Source organism: Dreissena polymorpha, chromosome 4, assembly GCF_020536995.1.
Source record: "Dreissena polymorpha isolate Duluth1 chromosome 4, UMN_Dpol_1.0, whole genome shotgun sequence".
NCBI lineage: Eukaryota > Metazoa > Mollusca > Bivalvia > Myida > Dreissenidae > Dreissena > Dreissena polymorpha.
In genome coordinates, this window is record NC_068358.1 from 117,077,328 (window position 1) to 117,100,944 (window position 23,617).

At 36.8% G+C, this 23,617-nt stretch overlaps 1 protein-coding gene across 5 annotated transcripts in view; it reads right to left on the reverse strand.

Moving 5' to 3' along the window:
* Nucleotides 1-14,694, reverse strand: part of LOC127880245 (uncharacterized) — a 189,004-nt gene extending 174,310 nt beyond the window's left edge. For all 5 annotated transcript variants that reach the window (XM_052427555.1, XM_052427558.1, XM_052427556.1 and 2 more), the window contains exons 1-2: nt 14,602-14,694; nt 3,507-3,560 (exon numbers count right to left, since the gene is read on the reverse strand). In XM_052427555.1, coding sequence (XP_052283515.1) covers nt 3,507-3,539 — 33 coding nt within the window. In that variant the 5' untranslated portion in view covers nt 3,540-3,560; nt 14,602-14,694. The remainder of the gene's footprint in view (nt 1-3,506; nt 3,561-14,601) is intronic.
* Nucleotides 14,695-23,617: the final 8,923 nt, after the last annotated feature.

The following is a 23,617-nucleotide window of genomic DNA, read 5'->3' on the forward strand; positions in this document are numbered from 1 at the left end:
GAATAATTAAAAGGAAGAGTGTCTTTATGTTGCCACAATAAGATATAGGATGTACATAGAACACTGTTAAATGGTTTGCAGTGTTTTTTATCACTATTATGGAAATGGGGTTAAGACCTTGTTATTCTGTTAGATTGAGTCATTTTCATTAAAATTGGGATAATGGTTTTGTTTTTGCTAACAAAAATAAGAATAAAATTGTTTTCAATATAATATTTTTTAATAAGTTTCAATTAATGCAGAATATTGGGAGATTAACTAAATGTTGACGTTTAAAAATAAAATAAATTTGGAGCTCTTTAATTGCGCATTTTTGGAAGCCATATGAGATAATTATATAAACTATTTGAGATGCTGAAATTCAGCCCCACATCTGACCAAAAAACAAACATAAAAGTATGATACAGAAAGATAAAAATCAGAGACAAACACTGCCTGATTGGGTAATGATCCAGGAAAGACAGCAAACCAATTGATATTGAAAGGTAAAGGACAGCAAATTAATGGTGCATTCTTTTGAAACACTGAGAAAAAAATGTTGTCTTACAAAGTATAAGATCAAACACAAAACTAGAGCTTTGTCACAGACTTGACGAATACCCCCACATGCCGCATTGACACAGAATATTTCGCATGTTGTCTAAACAAAAAAAGCGGACACCATGATCAATGTTTAAAACGCACTAAGTGACCCAGTGACCTAGTTTTTGACCCGGCATAACCCATATTCGAACTTGACCTCTTGACATCATCTAGATACAACATCTGACCAAGTTTGGTGAAGATCGCATGAAAACAACTTGAACTAGAGCTTTGTCACAGGCGTACGTATATACCCCCACATGCCGCATTGACACTTTTTGCATGCTGTCTTTACAAAACAAGTTAATCTAATTTATGGCGATTTTAAGAATTATTATGTCATTATTATTTATTGCCCTTTTGACCTTTGAACTCTTGAATTCTTTCACATGACACGCCGTCCAATGACTGTGAACAAAATTAATGTACAGAGTCATTTTAAAATCTCACAATGAATGACATAGTTATGGCCCAGACAAGATCATTTATTGCCATTTTTGACCTTTGAACTAAAAGTGTGACCTTGACCTTGGAGATATCAACGTAATTCTTTCGCGGGACACACCATCCAATGATGGTTAACTAAAACGCCGAATGGTTTTAAAATCTCACAATAAACGACATAGTTATGGCCCGGACAAGCTCATTTATTGCCATTTGTGACCTTTTAACTCAAAGTGTGACCTTGACATTGGAGATATCGACGTAATTCTTTCGCGCGACACACCGTCCTCTGATGGTGAACATATGTGCCAAATGATTTTTAAATCTCACGATGAACGACACAGTTATGGCCCGGACAAGCTCATTTATGGCCATTTTTGACATTTGAACTCAAAGTGTGACCTTAACCTTGGAGATATCGACGTAATTCTTTCGCGCGACACACCAACCAATGATGGTGAACAAATGTGCCAAATGATTATTAATTCTCACAATGAACAACAAAGTTATGGCCCGGACAAGCTCATTTATGATTGTTGAACTCAAAGTGTGACCTTGACCTTGGAGATATCAACGTAATTCCTTCGCTCGACACACCGTCCAATGATGGTGAACAAATTTGCCAAATGATTTTAAAATCTCACAATAAATGACAAAGTTATGGCCCGGACAAGCATTTGACCTTTGAACTCCAAGTGTGACCTTGACCTTTGAGATATTGACGTACTTTTTTCACATGACACACCGTACCATGATGGTGAACAAATGTACCAAGTTATTTCAAAATCTAAAGATAAATGACTTAGTTATGGTCCGGACAAACTTTCAGTTTAAAACACACTAAGTAACCCCATGACCTAGTTTTTGACCTGGCATGACCCATATTCAAACTTGACCTAGACATCATCTTGATACAACTTCTGACCAAGTTTGGTGAAGATCGGATGAAATTTCGGGACAGACCGACAGACCAACCGACCGACCGACAAAGTGACTCCTATATAGCCCCCATTACCAATGGTAATGGGGGTATAATTAGAGAGCGGACACTTAATACAGACCGACCAACCGACAGACAAGCTCACTCCTATATACCCCCTAAACTTTGTTTGATGGGGTATAATAAACAATAGTCTGATAGGGATAAATAAAGCAAGAAAGAATTAGTATCTGACATGGACATATCCAGGTCAGAGAATAAGTTATCTCTGTCAGGAAAAAATCCAAGACAACAGAATCTGTGTCAGATAGGGAAGTATATAAGACAGGAAAGAATCAGGGTCGCACAGTGAAAAACCCAGGTTAAAGAACAAACAATGTCAGACAGGAATCACTGACAAAAAAAAACAGTGTATGAACGAAAATAGATGCAGAAAACCTTGATGGCAGGGAAATATGAAGGTTACCGCCAAAAGAAGTATAAAACAAGAGCACCGCATAACGGGTGCCACACTCGGCTGCGAAAGCTTGTCAGATTTATTTTTTTTTAGAGGTCACAGTGACCTTGACCTTTGACCTAGTGACCCAATATGGGTGTGGCGTGTAGAACTCATCAAGGTGCATCTACATATGAAGTTTCAAAGTTGTAGGTGGAAGCACTTTGATTTTAGAGCGAATGTTAAGGTTAATGTTTAAGGTTTATATTAGAGGTCACAGTGACCTTGACCTTTGACCTAGTGACTCAAAAACGGGTGTGGCGTGTAGAACTCATGCAGGTGCATCTACATATGAAGTTTCAAAGTTGTAGGTGGAAGCACTTTGATTTTAGAGCCTATGTTAAAGTTTGATATAAGAGGTCACAGTGACCTTGACCTTTGACCTAGTGACCCAAAAATGGGTGTGGCGTGTAGAACTCATCAAGGTGCATGTACATATGAAGTTTCAAAGTTGTATGTGGAAGCACTTCGATTTTAGAGCCAATGTTAAGGTTTTAGCACGACGCCTACGGCGGACGGCGGACGAGGAGCTGGCTATGACAATAGCTCGGGTTTTCTCCAAAAATAGCCTTGCTTATGATGAAAAAATAAAGAGGGTCAAATAATTGTTTGATACAAATGTAGTACTATAAACCTAGCAGCAGTGAAAATTATGCTATTATTGTTGATTTGTAAGAAAAATATGTCTTGCTGTCTAGCTGTCTCACAAAGACTATAATTCATTACAATAAAAAGTGTCATTTTAAAGGCTTAAACATGAAACTGATTTAAGAAACTCAATCATTTAATCTTGAATAGTTTCTAATCTTAGAACCTACACTGTGTCATCCAGTATTGGCAGAGGAGGAAACCTGATGACATTTTAATTGCAGCAACATGTTCACTTCAATATGCGTAGTATTCTAATTAAATCTTATGTTTAGATATTGATTGGCTCCTGATAATTTCTAAATTTGAATGATGTCCACATATAATGCTTGAGCCTCACACCAACCAAAATAGACGCATAACAATCAATAATTAATGGTAACATACGATACTTACATATACAGGCGTTTGCTTCAGGGAAAATGCCATTTAATCAGAAAACCATGGTACCTGAAATAGAATGATTACCATGTTTTACAAAAAGTGTGTATAGTGATTTTTTGGGGCCAATGTAAAAGCCAACATTTTCCCCCATTTTCATGCTCAAAAAGCATACATATTAACTCTATAATGACTTCTCCATGTTAACTTTATATTGAAAAAAAAACACGAAATATTATTTAAATTTTAAATTATTATTAAACGATGTAAATAAAATTTCTACAATAAGCAATAAAAAAATATCAATGTAATACGAGGTTAATACATTATAATATGTCTCAAAAATTAAAAAAGCAGTTTTTTTTGTTTAGAAATAAAAGAACAGGGCGGCGCCTCAAAAGGGCAGGGTGGGACCTCAGAAGAGCAGGGCCGGGCCGGGCCGGGCACCCTTCCATTTAGGCAGGGCTAGAGCACTGTTAACGTTCAATTATAAAGTAGAACATAAACATGTTAATATCATTATTATTTAAAAAATATCAGGTCATGTCACTTACATCTTTACTCATTTGAATTTTAACTTTTTCGTAATTCTACATTTTTTATACCACCATTCTTTCTTCTCTTTGTTTAAAACCTCAACCCACTGGCAGGGCCCTCGATTTGCACTATTAATCGCCGAGTAACGGCGCCTTCCCCCATGAAAAAAGTATACTTTTTCCCCTATTTCAGCTAAAAATTCCCCCCTCCAAAAAATTTTTTTTTTTTTTACTTTTAAACCTAAGTTACCAGCTGGTATCGTGCTATTAACCTTTGATTAAATGTATATTTATTTAAATTACATTAAAATATAGCAATTTTAAGTGTTGAATGGTTGGTGAAAAGATCTTCTAAAAGTCCCCTTTTCGCCCAAAACAACGCGAGATTCCCCCCTCTAAGGGCCCGGGCCCCAAAGTGTAGCAAGGCCTTGACTGGAATGATCTGTTCTACATGTAGGTAACTGTAAAACTGACCAAAGCTAAACATAAACAATAGGGCCATGATGGCCCTGTATTGCTCCACTGTTTTTTCTTAGCGAAAAAAACGTGCAATGCGCATGGGTTGAAATGTACTCAAGCATGTGACTTTCTCTTTCTATACCTCGTTCCACTGGGCGCTTAAAGTTGGAAAGGTGAGCATTTTTATATATGGAAAAAGTTACTACCGTGTTAACTAAACAGACTAAAAAGCCCGGGAATTGTTGCACAGGTCCTTTGCTTATAACGAAGGTACATTTATCTCTCCAAAAGATATTGTCGTTCTTTCTATTTCTCATATTTTTAGATGCTGAAGATCAAATCTACGCATTTGATTTGAAACAAATTCACAAGACCCATAGGAATCAAAATGCCTAAACCCTTTACCAAACGACACATTTTGGACTTTCCCAATTTGAAACGGTTGCAGACGTCAATTAAATTAAAATGGAATATGAAGGAAATGATCAGGTAGGGTAGAAATAATTGTGATAAAAGAAGAAATTGCTCATCAATCCACACATCCCTAAGACCAACAGGCCTAAGAATATTATGATAATCTAAAGATTATTTCTTTATATTTATAAATGTATTTAATTAAGTAATATATTTGACTTCTAAGATCAATTCATAACTTATATTTAAAAAAATATAAAACGGTCAGAAATATATATGGATTGTTGAGCAATTGACAATCATATCTACAATTCATGAGTCACGATTCACAAATGGAACAATGAATCATTAGTTATTAAAAAGCAGCCTATACGATAGTTAAGAACATGGCACTTCATTAATTTCAAAACCTTCTCTTGGATACAAAGTTTGAGTTTACCGTGCAGTATCATATATTGACTTTTCTTGAAATAATTATGTTCATGGAAGTTGTGTTTTCAAAATCAATAATATATTATTAAACTGGTTTAAACACTACAAAAAAGACATGAAATTTACATGTCATCCAAAATATTTTCATCCGGATGTATGGTCACTTTCGACATATTTAAATTAAACCCGACTTTTTTCAGTTTATAAGAAAAACATTCATAACACATGTTCTTACTTCAACGCCTTTGTAAGCAGTCACCATCTGACCTAAAATGGCACTAAATGACAGGGTTTTATCTCATGTTTACAAGATGTTGATGTTGCTGTTGGTCACAGCCAAACGGCCGCAGTAATCTCCACTGGTAAACATCATATGTTCAGTTTTGTGACCCCCAGGGCCGGGTCAAATTTGAGCCCAGGGGAATAATTTGAACAAATTTGGTAGAGGACTATTAGATATCACTACATACCAAATTTAGTAGCCCTAGGCTCTATAATTAAGAACAAGAAGATTTTTAAAGTTTGCACAAAATAGGCCTTATTTAAGCACATGTTCATTTTTGTGACCCCTGTGGCAAGGTCAAATTTGTTCCCAGGGGCATAATTTGAACAAACTAAGAAGAGAACTATTAGATGTCACTACCTACCAAATTTGGTAGTCCTAGTTCCAATGGTTATGGACAAGAAGATTTTGAAAGTTTGAACAAACTTGGTAGAGGACTATAAGATGTCACTACATAGAAAATTTGGTAGCCCTACGCCATATGGTTATGGACAAGAAGATTTTTAAAGTTTGCACAAAATAGGCCTTATATAAGCAAATTTTCAAGTTTTTGACCCCCCGGGCAGGGTCAAATTTTACCCCAGGGGCATAATTTGAACAAACTTGGTAGAGGACTATAAGATGTCACTACATAGCAAATTTGGTAGCCCTAGTTCCAATGGTTATGGACAAGAAGATTTTTAAAGTTTGCACAAAATAGGCCTTATATAAGCAAATTTTCAATTTTTTGACCCCCCCCCCGTAGCAGGGTAAAATTTGACCCCAGGGGCATAATTTGAACAAACTTGGTAGAGGACTATAAGATGTCACTACATACCAAATTTGGTAGCCCTAGGCCCAATGGTTATTGACAAGAAGATTTATAAAGTTTGCACAAAACAGGCCTTACCGTAAATATGCAGTCATAAGTCGAGATTTTTTCCTTCAAATATTGATTAAAATTATAGTCTCGACTTATGAGATTGTTCATGAAAAAAAAATCCAGGTAGATCGATCCCCGCGGTAATGGTTGTTAAAGTTGTTTTTGTCACGAAAACTCGTTGATTTACAGCGCAAAAAGTCTTATTTTAACTGACGTGAATTAATTAAATCATATTTGTCAACTTAACTTCTGCTTTATTTTGATAATTTAAACCAAAGTTTAATGTTAGCAAGTGTTTTTTTTTTACTGGAATTGTAAACAAAGAGTTAGTAAAATTTGCACTCAGCGTGAATTCACAGTTTGACGTCATCAAAGGAAAGCCGCTTCCTGTCTAAAGCCATAAAGCGACAAATTTCTCGCCGACAAAATTGGCTTCCCTTGTCTAGCAATCAATATGCTGAACCAATCGTATTTTTGTTCATTAATGGCAATTGTCCAATTAAATAATAGCACGTGCATAACTCCGCCTTTTGACGGTTAATTTAGCAAATGTTTTACGCAAGTTGAGTTCCGATTTGCCGTAATTACTCGGCCTAAGCATTAAAACGACGAATACATTTATCTATAATTTTTCTAGAAATACCGATCAGTTCCAATTTACAAACTTCATGTACAGTTCCTTACAATGGCAGACGCTTGTGTTTACAAAATTCCTAAACACATATATCGTTAATAATGGTGCAGTGTGTTGTTGGATTATTACTTATTCTTGCAAGGTAAAACTTTTTTTAACTACCGATACTATATTATCAGGTTTGTTTAATATAATTAACATGTTAATTAATATAGTTGCATTACAAAATCGGAAATAAATTTGATGGGGTCGCAATTTTATTGACGCTGATTTTCCAATTATCTGTATTTTTTACCCGACTTATGGAGTGAACATACACAAAATGTCACATTTTCGGACCATTTTTATACCCCCGACTTATGAACGGGTAGACCTATGACTGCATTTTTACGGTATATAAGCAAATTTTCAATTTTTGACCCCCAGGGGCAGGGTCAAATTTGACCCCAGGGGCATAATTTGAACAAATTTGAAAGATGTTCACCACAGGAACATTCATGAGAAATTTCATCAGAATTGGACCAGTAGTTTAGGAGAAGAAGATGTTTAAAGAAAAAGTTAACGCACGGACGCACACACAACGGACACAGGACCATGACATGACAAAGGACTGGCCTTTGGCCAGTGGAGCTAAAAATTATTTGTTTTCCAGAGCCTACCCAAGTTGGAGGATGGATTGGAGGCTAGGCATATATTCTTTGGCAAACAAAATTGCATTTTCAACTTTATAGAGGATCATCTAAGATACAGAAGAAAGCTCAATTCTACAAAATGACCTATTTAAAGCAGGCGCAGTGTTGTTTATTGTGTCAAATATTTTTAATAGTATTAAATAAGAGTTTTATTTATGTGTTACATTTATAACCCAAAAATCAAACGAAAAAAAGCCTTTTAAACAAGACTTCATTACAGTACAGGCAACGTGTACTTTGACAAAAACGCGTGTCCGCGGTGTTCAATTTTCCCGATGGGTGACATTTCGCGGGGGGCAGACACGCTACTGACCGCCGTGTTCGGCGAACACCTGAAATCGCCGGGTTTGCAGGCTATCGTTAACAGGAACACCCGTGATCACTGCAATGCTGCGCAGCCACCATAAACACCTGTCTGCGAGGGTCATATACGCGTTTTAAATGTACATGTACATGTACAAAATAAAATCAAATACTTCATGTACATGTAGATATTATGTGCACATTTATGCGTACTTAAACTTGGGCAGTACGTTAAGTCGGAAACTAAAACTAAGCGTTTAGATGATCAATACGATTAACTTTTATGGTGTTAATCAATGCAATTGCCCTTTTTGTTTTCACAAAATTGGGTTTCATTTCTCCTGATTTCCAGAAAATAACTTGTACTTGTTGCATGAAATCTAAATATAGCGAGTTACAGCCTGTTTGATTTTTATTTTATTCAGATGAAATGTCATTTCCAAATCATTCGCGAGCTACCCGGTACTTGAAAAGAAATTCACTACGAAACTTTAAATCGAAATTAAAAGATCCCAATGTTGTCTGCGCTACGAAGATTTTGTGTAAAAAATAAATACACCCACGCCAATTTTCACGCGCTTTTTATAGTTCAGAACAAAGAAAATGAAAATATCATGGGCATATATACATGTATTTATTTGTGGCTACAATTTGTAACAGAACATGAACTCTACACAACGCGTGCACTAGGCGTCAGGTGATTTACGAATGTTGGAATAGACCTGTTCTGATTGGGCGCTTATTTCATCAAATCTTTAAATAGAAACATATGCCGAAATTCATTTGATAGTTTAGAGATATGGCGAACGTTTGTGATTTTTGCATTTCTATCACACTTTTATCGTCAACATTGACCAGAATTTGCATGAAATTGGAAATCTCGGGATTATCGGGTAATGGACAGAGACGGGAATTTTTGCATGTATGCGGTAATCGATTGTGATTGTTCGTAATCCTTGTTAATTTTTTAGACACCAAATGACACCTATAACATTCAAACGCACGGTAGATTCTTTCTGCAAATTAGTACCGACCTTCGTTTATGTTCAATTATTTTATTGCTAGTGAACACGATGAACACCGCGGTAGATATTATAGGTCTGCGGTGTTTCCCAGTGTCCACCTTATGGAAAACGGCCCCTGCGAATATTTGATCTGAACACCCATCGCGGGGGTCGTTTGGTAAGCGAACACCGTACAATGAACACCGCGACGAGTGGCGTTTAACAAAGCAGGGTCTTCCCCAGGCCATTTAAGCACCCCTTGCCGGGGCGCTTGAATTTCGAAATCAGAGTCCCCGGGGCGCTTGAAATTTTCCGATCAGTGTATTCTTCAGTAAAAGAAAGTGGAGATTGTCCAAAAAAATCAAGGTTTCCCTATCAGTGTATCAATATTCCCTGTTTTAAAAGAGCACTCGGTACCTACTTTCACAAGTAATCGCCATTAACACCACATGGGGTAATGGATAATCCACTGATAAGAGAATAGCATGACGCGCGTATCGATTATTCTAGCCACATTACACGGTCATTTAAATGCTGGCAAGGATGTATCTGGTAACTTTCCAGTCGTCAAACTGTGAAGTTCATCGTCCAATCGGTTACGCGAATGCTTATGAGGGCGGGGTTAACTATCGACCATTATTTTTGATTGACGTCGGGCATGAAGTAAGAGATTATCGCAGCTTGATTAGCAAGAAGTTGTACCATTTGAGTAATATAAAACCGGTAATTAGTACAGTACAGAACATTAAAGACGGTTTCGGGCATCATCATCACACCTTTTTACTGTAAACAAGTGTTACCTATGACTCATAATTAATACGAGAAATTAATTGCAAGTGGTAAACAATTAATTATTATAGCGAGTAAGTTGTGCGAATGACTCCCGGTTACAATTATTTGACAACAATTTATTTAATTCCAGTACATGTATATTTCAACATGTCCATTTATAGAACTGATTCACCTCGTTTTTCTGACATTTATTCGACACGTAATGCGCTTTAACAAATTTTCGTTGAATTAATTACGCACACTTGTAAATGTTTCGTCGATTATCGATAGTTACAAGACTGATGATGGCAACCGGCCGTGATCCTCGTGGACAACGTGAATTTCAATCATAATTCCGTTAAAACAGTTATTCGACTCGTAAAGTGTTTAAACAAATTATCGTTGAATTTATAACGCAACGGTTAATATTTGTTGGAATCTCAAATGGAAATAATTAAATTTGTAATCCGAAACCCATTCCCGTAAGTCGATGTTAACGCGTTTTTAATCCTAAACACACTTCCGAATGTAAATGTTACCGCAACATTAAATATTTTTGCTTCAAATTAGCAGTGCAAATTTGTTTTGTGTCGAATCTTTTTCTCAATAAAAAAGAGCGCGAAAATTATGCAGCATGTACAACGTCGCGTCTATTGCATACAAATGGCGTGTATTGAGCGTTTTAACAAGCACACAACAGGTCAGGGGATTGACGCATATTCAGAGGCAATATTTCATCAAAGCTATAAATAGTCACTTAAAAATGGCAAGGTTTGTGTTAAAGAAATAACTGAAAGCTTTTATCTTAAATATTTACCAGAAAGAGATTGATAAAAACGGAATAAACGGGATTATCGGGTAAGAAATAGAAACTTGAAAAATAGTAAGTATACAGTAATAGAGTCGGGTTGAAACGGATGTATTGGGGAATCGTTCGAGTCGGGATTTTACTATATGTGCGGAAAAGTTTTAAAACAATTAAACAATATAAAAAAAAATATTTTTAAATGACTGGGGGATTTTTTTGAAGAGTCATAGCGCACCAAATGACGTCTTTTGACGCTGTTTTTCTTTGAGTTATAACGCACCACACAACGTGAATTGACACGTTAAATTTAAAAAAAAATCAACGTCTGGAGGGCACACCCCTCCCGAACCCACCCCCGATCGGCCCCGGGGCGCCTGAAAAAAATCCTGGGGAAGGCACTGCAAAGTACACGTTGCCTGTACTGTATTCCTGAAAAAACATGTACAATGACATGCATAAAGACGATATCGCTATTTTAGCATGAATAACTTATAGAGGTGTAAACACACAGAGAAACCAACATATATCTTGTTCAATTTATTACCTGACAATCGGTTGAGTACATTGGACCGACAGACAGGCCCTTACAATATGCTTTGTCTACTTAAGTGGAAGCAGCCTTATTAACCCTTTCAGTGCGGGAACCGAATTTTAAAGGCCTTTGCAAACAGTTTGGATCCAGATGAGACGCCACAGAACGTGGCGTCTCATCAGGATCCAAACTGTTTGCTATTCAGATAGTATTCTTTGAAAAAAATCGAAAAAAATGCTTATTTTAGAAATTTAGCAGACGACATTTTAGCAGACGACAAATTTCCCAGCATGCAAAGGGATAAGTCACTTACAATGTTCAAAGTTTATAATGCAACAAACAAAAGAGGAAACCCTCCCCCTTTTCAGGCCCCTCTACTATAATTTTAAGTCTGGTTAAATCCATATGAATACTGTATTTGAAACAGAAACTGGTTTTATATTGAAAGCTTTTAATAAACATAGGCCTATCAATATGTAAAATGTTTTGAAATCATAATTGTTATGGTCTGACAATGTGGTCCATATGGTTCTATATTTTGGTACTGGTATGTAGCCTGCAACACAGTAATCTCCCGGTACTTAAGGAATATTCACTTGCGTCAAGAAACCCCCTTCAAATATCAGATAAACTATTAAATGATAAAAAGGACAGTCAAATTCAATTTTATTTTATTTGATAATTGCCTTTTTATGAAGAAAATCCTTCAACATTTACTGCAGCAGAAACAAAAACAACACCACTGCCTGCCATTGCTGTTTAATTTTTCACATAGTCAGCGTTTTCATTAGGAGGTGGCCGACGGCCGATTTGACCGCCTCAAATGTTATTTGGGCCGGCTCAAATTCGGAAAAAAAAATCGGCAAATGTTCACGACAATGACGAGATATTTAGCATTCCTTTACAAATTAACTGTCTAAAACAGAGGTAAACAACCGTAACCGATATGTTAACTGCTTTCTCATTGGTCATTTCGATATAATTGTCCAATTTCAAAGCGGGTAACAAGAGTGTTTTACTTTGATTTAAGGTCACAAACTGACAATGTCAACATGTCTAAAAAAAGAAAAAAAATAAAATTATCTTGCGTTTCGAGTAAGAACGATAGTTCGATGTTGAAGTTATTTTATTCCAGTTTTGTTAATGTTTATCATTTACTGGCACCTCCGGATGAATGCACTTTCCTGTTATAATTCGTTTTTATTTTCGACAAATTTCGTTGATGTTTGGTTCCGATCATGCCGATGTTTGTTTTCTCTGCGGAGTTTTGAACCTCCGAACAGTAAGTGGATTTATTTATAACCACATTTTACAGGAGGGTGAGTCTTTCATTTGGATAAATGACACTCTCGAGCCCCAAACTCTCCAGATATTTTCATGATTAAGGTCGGAGTTGGCCTAGGCACAATGCCTAAAATGCTAAATATATTGAATTGGCACTGCAATGTTTAGCTATGTCCAAATTTGTATTGGAAAAAATTGGCCAAAAGAAGCTTCCTCTGCAACATATTTAAATCCTAAGATTGCCTCAGCTGGGGCAACCTATGCCAAATTTTTCTTAAATTGCTAGTCTAGGAGAACCAATGCCCAAATTGTATGCATCATTTCCAGGGGTCCTCTGACAAAATTTTAATGTCATCCATGATCTTGCACAGTGTCTTCTTTATTTAATGGGCTATTTATACTCTTCTTTAAACAAATTAAAGTTCAAAAGTAAAATTTAATCTGAATTAAAGTTCAAAAGTAAAATTCAATCTGAAAAAACATGCTACATTTCCATATTGATTATTTTACTATATAAGTCCTGAAGCCAAGCAGCATATCAAGTCAGCAATCAAGCTGTGGCTAGACAAGAAGGAGAGGTGGAAGATTCCCCCGAAGCATCCAAGGGCCTAAGCATCAGCACCAGTTCTTACACTTGTGGATGCTGGGGTCCAAACGGATGTTACTGAGGGGAATTATGAGCTGAGCCTGATTAAGACAGCTGTAGATATAGCCATACAAAAACTTAACCTGGCATCAAAGGAATATGACCCTGAATCAGATAGTGAATCATCGGATGATTATTGTGGCAACTAGATTAGAATCACATCAAACTCTGTTTTATTTTGGAAAATTCATTATTTAAAGTCGAATTGGTGTTACATGTTGTAATGTTTTTGTATACACGTATATCTGTTTTCATCAAAATCTTGATAATTGCAGAATTGATTTAACCTGAGGACTTTATTTTTTCTTTAACATTCACATAAATATCCTCTATTTTAACTGAGCAAAATCATGTAAATTATGTGCCCAAAATCGCTCAGAAGCCACAATTTGGCACCTTTATTTAAAAAAAATTATGGGGGAGCATGCTCCCCCGGACCCCCCTAGCAATTGGCACCTTCGGTGCGCCCACAAGTTGGCCTCCTAAAATAACTCAAAAGCCTGCTACAAAGAATCCTAATGTAAACGCTGCATAGTAGATTCATGGTACATAGGTTTAACAGCACTAATATTAAATTAAACATGAATAAATAAAGATCTAACATACCATTCAAAGTAACAATCAATAAAGTATAGAACTATTAAAAAATCTGGAATTTAAGACATAAAAAAAATCAGTTTTTTCAAGCACTGTCTGATTTTTTCGTTAAGACAATCAATAAAACTATTAAAATTAAAATATTGTTGAAGTCTGAGTTTTATGACTCTTAACTACCAACAATCAATTCATGCTGGCAGCCAGAAAAGTTTTCTGTCAGATTTGACAATTAGTTCATGCAGGTTTGTTTATAAACAAAATTCAGAGGGCATTAATCAAATACTGCGAGTTATCCTGACCCGCGAGTTAACTGGGTTTGAGTAAAAGGTCCGTATGGTAAAAATACTTTGACCAAGATTCATTAAGATTGACCAAATATGTGGCATCTAAACTGTTTGGAAGTGGCAAACATTGAAACAGAATGGCAGGCGACAAAGATTGATCACAAAAGTTCAATTGTAAAATTATCAGAGCATACCATGCTGACCAATTGCAAAAACAAGTTCTGATACGAGTTAACATCAAAACTGCACATATAATTTATAAACAGCAGTCTTTACACATGTAGTTATTTACGGTGTGTAAGTTAAAATCATCATATTATCAGGAAAAAATAATTCATTCGAAAACTACAGTAATTTAATTTAAACGTGTTGGAACTGTATTGATCACTACCCCACCCACCAATTCAATTTCAATTCCATGACCATGTCTTTATAAGAAGCTTTCAACAAATGTTTTGATTTTATAATATGTGGTTTTTCATCGGCAACAATATTGCCACAAAATGCCTTTATACCATTTTTCTTACTAAAATCTACATAGTTATCATGGAAATATGATGGGGACTTACACATATCACACACTTTTATTTTAATAACAGTAAACAAATGTTTTCATTTCCGCCATTGTAATTTGAGATTACATGCTGATTCGTCCCAGCTGGTTTCATACCTATCCGATTTGTTCATGGGCGTTTTCATACCAAATAATGTATTAACTTTTTTGACAAAAAATGGCAAAAAGCACTTTCATTTTTTGAGCACATAAGGACAAAATCGTGATTTAAATAAATCATCATCATCATCATCATCATCATCATCATCATCATCATCATCATCATCATCATCATCATCATCATCATCATCCAGTGTAAGGGTTGAAATCCATATTAGAATGTCGGAAACCCTGTGTAAAAGCTCTGTGCTTGCCCGATAAAAAAAGTTATAAAGTGAGGTGCTGGTTAAAACTATTTACAAGGTGACAATGGTCTAGTAAAGCTCTAGTAGCTGGGTGAGAGGGCTCCCAGGCTGGCTTGGAACGCCTCTAACGTTGTGCAGTCGGTGCTCCGGGTTGGGAGGTGGTTCCAATCGCTAATAGTGCGTGGAAAAAAGGAGGCCCTGTAGGTGGTGGATTCTTCCAATATCTGACTGAAACGGCGTGAGTCCCTGGTTCTTCTGTATGAAAGATGGAGTGCTTCTGTTGCCCCTGAGACTTCTATCAGGTGATGATGAATTCGAATGAAGAGCATTGACAGTCTCGCTAGGTAGCGTCGATGTTGCAGTGACTGCCAGCCCAAGTCTTGTACCATCTTTGTGACGCATCATGACGTACGGTCAGTGTAGGCAGAGTTCACAAATCTCACAGCTTTGCTTTGGACCTGTTCGAGTTTGTGTTTCTGGGCCTTGGCTCGAGGTTTGGGATCCCATACTGTGGATGAGTACTCAAGTGTTAGTCTGACCATAGCTGTGTTTGCAGTTCTCTTGACCTCTTTGCTGCAATAGCCAAGGTTACGTCGAATAAATCCCAGGGTTCTGTTAGCTTTGTCGTTGTGATGTCCACGTGTTTCTGCCAGCTTAGATTTTCACTTAAAGTGACGCCTAGGTACTTACTGCTGTCTGTGGTCTGTAAGACTTGGTCATGGAGAGTGTATATGGTGTTAATCACATTTCTTCTGTTGGTGGATACTCTGATGACAGTACACTTCTCCGGATGAAAAGACATCTGCCATTTTTCTCCCACTCTTCGAGCGCTGTGAGGTCCTTCTGGAGGCAGTCAGCGTCTTGTTGGTTCCTGATTTCTCGGAGAAGTAGGCTGTCATCAGCGAAGAGCTTGGTAACGGATGAGGTGATACAGTCAGGGCGGTCATTTATGTACGTCATGAAGAGTAAGGGTCCAAGCACTGTGCCTTGGGGACGCCTGATAGAATGGGTTTATCTGACGACATCTCTCCATCTAGCAGAACCTTCTGTTTCCGGTTGCTGAGGAACGACTGGATCCATCTGGCTGTATTACCTCTGGTTCCGAAATAGTCCATTTTATGCATGAGGCGTTGATGGGGGGCTTTATCGAATGCTTTGGCGAAATCTAGTTGGATCACATCGACCTGGCTTCTACCTTTCAGCTTGGTGGTGATTGATCGTATTGTCTCTATTAACTGTGTTTCGCACGAACGTTTGGAACGGAGACCGTGTTAGCAGTCGTGGAGAATATTGTGCTGTGCAAAAAAACGCATGTCTGAGCTATGTATGATGTGCTCCATAATCTTTGGGACCACTTATGTAAGAGAGACTGGTCTGTAATTGGATGGTAATTAAATGTCGTTCTCCCTTCTTGAATATAGCGACGGCATGTGCATCTCTCCAATCTTGGGAAACAGTGCCAAGATCGTGGGAGAATTGGTATAGCATGATTAGGATTGGTGCTCATTTGTCAGCGGCTAGTCTGAGTAAGGCAGGGCTGATGTTGTCTGGTCCTGATGCTGTACGAATTTTTAGCTGAGATAGTTCTTTGTGAACCCTAGAAGTACTAAAAAGGATGTCATTCATTGTGGGATGCGGGCTTGGTCCCTTGTCCGGCATGATGAAAAGTTCTCTCTGGCGAATACTGATTGAAATTGTATGTTTAGGATTTCTGCTTTACTTTTGCTGTTGCTTTGGATGAACCCATCTTGATTTTTCAGTGGTGCGACTCCGATTGTATCTTGTTTCCTGTCCTTGACATAGCTCATAAAGCGTTTAGGTTTGTCGGCTTGGCTTGATGTTACCATATCTTTCATGTAGTGTTCGTGGGCAGATCTAATTTCCCTCTGTGTTGAGGCTTTGATTTCGGCATACCTGGTCCAGTCTGCAGTACCACCGGAACGTTTTGCCTTCTTGTATGCTCGCATCTTGCGTTTTAAAAGACGACGCAGTTTGGTGTTAGGCCGGGTTTCCATGCATCCGTGTCCGCGCTCCGCGTCCGCGTTCCGTGTCCGCGTTCCGTATACGGACACGGAGTATCATTTCCATGCATCCGCTTATTATTTAAGCCTTTCCGTGTAAAAAGCTCATTCAAACGTGGTGGTACTTGGATTAGGATGTCGTTATTAGAAGAGCACACATTTTTTATGATGACTGCTGCGGCAGCACTGCATGTTAGTAGACGGAAACGCAGACATAGGTACTGGACACGTGCCATCATAAGAAACCGTCAAATTTACGGTACATATACTACCATCTTGTTAGAGAATTAGAGCTTAACGATGAAGAGTTCAGGAACTTGGTATGTTATAAATAATTATTAACAAATTATTTTAATATTGTTATAACCAAAGGTATAAAAAAGTCCTAATTATCTCCTTGTTCCATACCGCTATCAGCTAATTTCTCCAACACCACAGTACAGAAAGCCCAAACTAGCTGATAAGCCACTCTGGACAGGCTGAATTAATGACAATTAGCACAGTTCTATTGATAAACATTACTGATTATTCGTTTTACAGACTTCAAAACTTGTATGTGAACCCGCATAGACAAAAAAGAACATAAATAGCGACTTCTTCAATCGTTATATCTTGTTTGAAATATATACTGTGTCTTTTGAAAAGCGATTATAGAGTGTACAGTATGCAGACGATATATATTCGCAATGTTTGATGTAATGTCTGTGTCTTTTTATTCTTTCACACGTTGGTTGTATATTTCAGGTCGATCCCTTACTAAATATAATATTTTTTCACTAATATTTATGCTTGAAAGTCGACCATTCATGTTCACTTCCGTACGTGCACTGAGTCCGCGTCCGTGAAAAATCGCTCACCGAGCGATTTTTCACGGACGCAATACGCGGACGAAAAATGCGGACAAGGAACGCGGATACATGGAAACGCTCCAACAGATTTCAACCAGTTCGTTTTTTTGCGGACACGGACACACGGACACGGAACGCGGAGACATGGAAACCCGGCCAGATGTGGGTGAACCTAGATGCTGTACGGCGGGTAGGGACGAATTTGTTTTTGACAGAGTCGATGGCGCTCTAAATAATAGACAAGTCATAGTATGTCGAAATTTAAAATAAAAAAAATAAAAACTTCACCATTCAACGGAGAACTCAGACTACTTGTGGGAAGAGCAATGCAACATACCCAGTACCGATATCATACAAAAAGATTCGCAACGCATTGAGACATGTGCCAGCATTTATAAGGTTGCATGAGAGATCGCAGATAAGCGTTGTCCATGCAGATGTGAATAAGTTGACGTGAATGATGAACGAAAGTCAATTAATAACTTATCGTTCAGTAAGCATACCGACCAAATACGTGTAAGCAGTTGCGTCGAATTTGACTGACGTTATCACGAACGGATTCACTATTTCGGAGGCTCTACGAATTTCTGGTGTTCAGCCATAACCCCGCTCAGTGTCCGGCGATAAATACTACAATTGTTGCGGCAATAATCAAACTTGCAACTTCATGCTAGCAGCAACCAATGGTCTTAATGTCAGAAGAACAAGGCAGCCGTCGAAATAATATAACTATTTTAATGAACACGTATTATAATAGTTGAATACTTAGAAACGTATTTGTAATTTACTTGATAACAAAGATATTAGGTAAATGATTTGCTACTTTCGTCTTAAAATCAATATTTTCAAAAAGAAAAAATGATTTCGATTTATAAAGTAAATATAAAATAATTATGAGTCAAACTGTTCATATATGATATGGGAAATAATGATGCATTTGTGACAATGTTAATTTGTTTTGACAATTGCAACATGATGTATTTATCTCTTCCTTTTAACCTTATAAAGGGGAATATATCGACTAAATGCTTTGTAATTGAAGAAAATAAACATCTATCTCAATACTTGGTACAAATCTTCATGCAGTATTTCAAAACCCACTACACATCTCTGAAATACTGTGTACATCTACGTTGCAAAACAATCTCTCAGAACTTGTTTATTCCGCATCAAAATGGTTTGCGATTTGAGACCGATTTACCTTTTTACATACATCACTATTTAACAAGATCCCAATTCTAGCTTTTGCTCGCTTTTGTATAGTGTGCTTAAATCGACACCAGATTCTACGTGTTTTGCTTTGTTGACGTCTGTGATAAAGCTTCTTTTGTAGTTTACAGTAAAAAGTGCATCAACTTTAACAATCAACTAAGTGCATACAATGTGAGCGTTCAAGGAAGTCAACAAATGTATGATTTTGTATTTAAGTTTGTTGTACAAACAAGTTATAAAAAGTATTAAAAATATATCATGAACAATCCAGAATTATGCGCACGATGAAATTGCTTGTATTGAACAGTAAAATTGCACCATGTCCGATGTTCGTTTCCCCTCGACATGCGTTTTTCGTGTATGCATATCTTATAGAAGTTTACTTGGATATCGCTGGACTAAAAGACACACATTTTGCAAAAAGACAGTAAATTAAGAGTAACGGTAACAACATTAAATAGTCAGACACTTGAACGTATTGTGTCAGGCCATCCATAAATACTTAAAACCAACTGTTTTACTGTTTACACTGTGCATGTTTCAATGACAAGACCGTGTCAGTCTTTACTGTATGCTACGGACTTAATTTATGGGTATTATAGTCTATAATTTTCTTTACTGCAAATAAAAACTGTTTTTAATTTTTTTTAATCGTAATACTATTATAACATGTGTTAAAAACGCATCTCGATACGTGCGGGCTCCCTGTGGGTGTGCTCTAATAAACGGCGCCGTACGTCGATCATAACTGTAAACAAGTGTGCGATCTGAAAGGGTGAGGTTGGTCAGAAGAACGTTGTTTGAGTTATCCACGTTTGCTGTGTTTAGAGCTCTCGTTTCCCATGAGACATCATCAATGAAATATATTGAACGTCAATGGCGTTTTTTTCGGCGTAAGCTGCATAAGCCAGCTTTTCACCCTGACTTGACCTTTGTAAGTGTCCAATAAAATTCAAATAAAATTTCCCGCGGCTAGGTACAAATGAATACACTTCATTTATTCCATTGGCTGATTTGAGTATACCACCAGAACATTGGAAACATATCCGCGTCTTTGTACCACTGTTTTACTGTATGAAACAATTTTATCTCTAATGAAAAGGCTTAATAGATAGAACAGTTTTACACTCAATTCTCGACATCAATACAGTTTGTGCGTACACCTTTTATTTTCAGAGTATTACCAGCGCAAAAGCGTTTATACTTAAAAGGCTATGTTCTCATATTTAGTACTTACTTCCATATTCCTGTCAACATGTTAACATGTAAAAGTATAAAGAGCAGTGGAAGCGAGGCCTCACTTTAAAGAATTGCATTTCAACCCGCGAGGTTTCGGGTCAAGTCGCGGACATTCAGAGTTTATATACAGGTCATCACCGGAGTTCGCGGTCAGTAAAATAATCGTTATATAATAAAGACGCTATCCGTGAACTAGGTGACCTGGAATTTTCTTTAGACCAGAAATATGTTAAAAGAAGATATTCAGCAATATAATTATGGTATGTCAATAATAGATTCTTAATGTGTTTTCAACAATACAATGATAAATATTATTTTTAATAAATTTAACAATAATTATTCCACCATATTGCCTAATGTACTAAAGTGATATTATGAGCATGTAACAGTTTATAGGTGTCTATCGCAACCGTTGATTATTTTTTATGTTTCTACTTCATATACACTTATAGTAATTAATGCAGCATCAACATACTAAAACAATATACCAGAAAGAGAAAAATAATGCATTTGAATATTAACCGTACTTTCGTTTGACAACTGATCATGCGTTTACGAGTTGAACCTAAATTTAGTTTTAGTGCAGATTTGTTCATACGACACAAAGACACAATATTGTTTTACGGATCATTTCGGCTTACAGGACTGGGTGGGTCACGTAAGAATATCGAATATAAAATATATTTTTATAAACAACTGGTAGCAAGGTGAGTTGCAGATAATTGATCAGTAACCACATTTTAACTAACTATTTTGACCTGTTAATTCTTTTCAGCTCAATTCAACAGTGCAAAATGCCCATAATATCACTTTAAGCATGAGCACGATGATTCTCGATACTGTTAATAATCGAATCAAATAGCAATGCCCGACAGACCACTAAAACAGGTTTGTTCTCGTGTGGCCGGTTGACTCATATGTTTAAATTTCACTTCCATTCTTCTTTTGGTTTTCTGTTTTGTATCTATAGGTTTATGACCAGCAATATGTTATAATGTAAAATAAGCCGCGAAAACTCCCCGTAACATCCCGTACTGCGTGTGATGCAGCTAAGAACTGCACAGAAAAAGACATTCGCTATCCTTGATCTCATTCATTAAACTATTTACGCCGTATATCTTTTTTAAAGATATTTCTTGTAAATAATTAAAAGTGATTACTGACTCTAAAGGTTGGTTAAACTAATAATAATTTGAGCATATGGGAACTAGGCTCCAGACCAGGAACTCAACACAATCTCTAAACTGGGCGTGAATAAAAGTAATGAGAAATTACGAAGTGCTATTCATAAATAGTAGTGACGCCAGGTTTGTGTTGAAAGTAAGTAAATGCATCTTTGAGTTCTCGCATACTACTGCTGAGGAACGGAATGACCAAATAAGCATCCATACGTGTAATCATAATGCACAGATCATCAAACTGCATAATAAAGTGTTTTGGGTTATCAGCCCTACCGTAATTTGCATGTTTGAAAATGTAATTAGGCACCCGTATTAGGGAACATACCGAACTCCGTACGTGCGAGAAGTGGCGTTGGAAACACTTACATTAAAATGTTACAGTGCGGCGTCTGAATCAGGGTACCGAGTGAACGATGGTGGATGCTTTATTATGTTTCACAATAAAAATGATGGCAGCCATAATGTATTCCATAAATCAATCCGATGTGCTAGTGACTCACGTAATTGTGTCATACTAGCTTATGCTTTCAGATATGAGATTACAAATCATCCTAACTCGAATGTGAAGTTCTCGTAAGAAACACAAAACATAACTGTTTTTGGTAGATTACCTTTGTCGTGAATAGTGGAAATAGTCGCAGAGTAAACTACATGTCGAACAAATCCGACTGCGTCGATTCCGCTGTCAGATTTCTGTGTCTATGGGAACTTACAGTAAATTTTCATTAAGGTTAGTGCTTCATTCCAGAATATATCCATTTTTGCAAAGACTTTATTATTGATAATATTATTTTATTACATTTTGAGTTATGATGACAGAAAATCGCACTAGTAAAAAAAGTAACTAAAGGAAAGATTTACGGCTTGAGGCTAATATTGACTGTTACACATATAAAAAGGGTTATCAAGTGTATCTAAATGAATTCAATAACTTGAAATACCACTGATGCATTCAAAACGACTTCAACTACTTAAAATGGACGTCGATTGCATACCGATTATTTTTATTCGAACGTTTAGGGTATTTTAACACATTACCGGTACGTGAAACTCGACAAATTTAAACAAAATATAGCCTCTATATGACACCGTTGACACGCGTTTGTATGAAACATGCGTCTTTCTACTTGTCGAACCATTTACTTGACCAACTTTGTCTTATGTATTTTTTTCTCTGAACAACCAATATCTACATGTAAAGGAATAATGACGTGATAGAATAGTCGTGGTCAAAATAAATATTTTACTCAATAACACAGCCCTGTGAACAAACATGTAGCAATTGTTCAATAAATGTTAAATAAAAAACATTTTTTACTGCATAGACATTCACATATGTTAAACCTACTGGTGAATCATGTACCTTCAACCCATGGTAAGTAGAATGACGGCATAATACTTAATACTGGTCGACGACTAGTCATGTTATGGGTATTGAGTACCGATGTAACCCAATCTTGAACTACAGTATACCCAATCTTTTAACTATATATAAGTGAGCTGGGCCAAGTCCCGTGAGTCTTTCGCTTGTTTGTGTCACGTGTAATTAAACATGTTAATGTAAAAGCATTTCTTTTTTCAAGAAAACAATTAACATGTTCATTGTTCGCCTTGGTATCTCGGCGTAGTTTACCAACCTCCGCGCAGTGATTTGATGTATGTGAGAGCATGGAACGACAACTCTGCGTGGAGATTGGTAGTTTACAAGTTCGTTGTTACTAGTTGTGAGTAAACATGAGTCTGCGTCAAAAACACACATACCGGTTATGATGTTTGCAAGTTGTTCTGATTTTAGAACGGGTTGTTTTGTGTTCGTTCATTGGATTCAATTTAATCTGAAAGAATTTCAATTTCTGAGTATTTTTTGTTCATCAAAAGGGTCGCGAATATGTTTGTAACCTTATCACGATGCGCTTCATCAATGCAAACAATAGCAGAAAGGCCGCAGTTTTGACGGCCAAAATTTGAGCATGCGCAAACGTGACGTCATTATCGGAATCCCCAAAACCTCCTATTTGTTACATATTCGCCCCCTCTAATCCAAAATCTTCAGCCGCGCCTGGAAAGAATTGTGATTTTTGTGACAAGTATTGTCAAATAACCAGTGAAATGTGTTTAAAACACTGGTATCCTCTTATTTCCTTATCATTTGTTAATTGTTAAAGG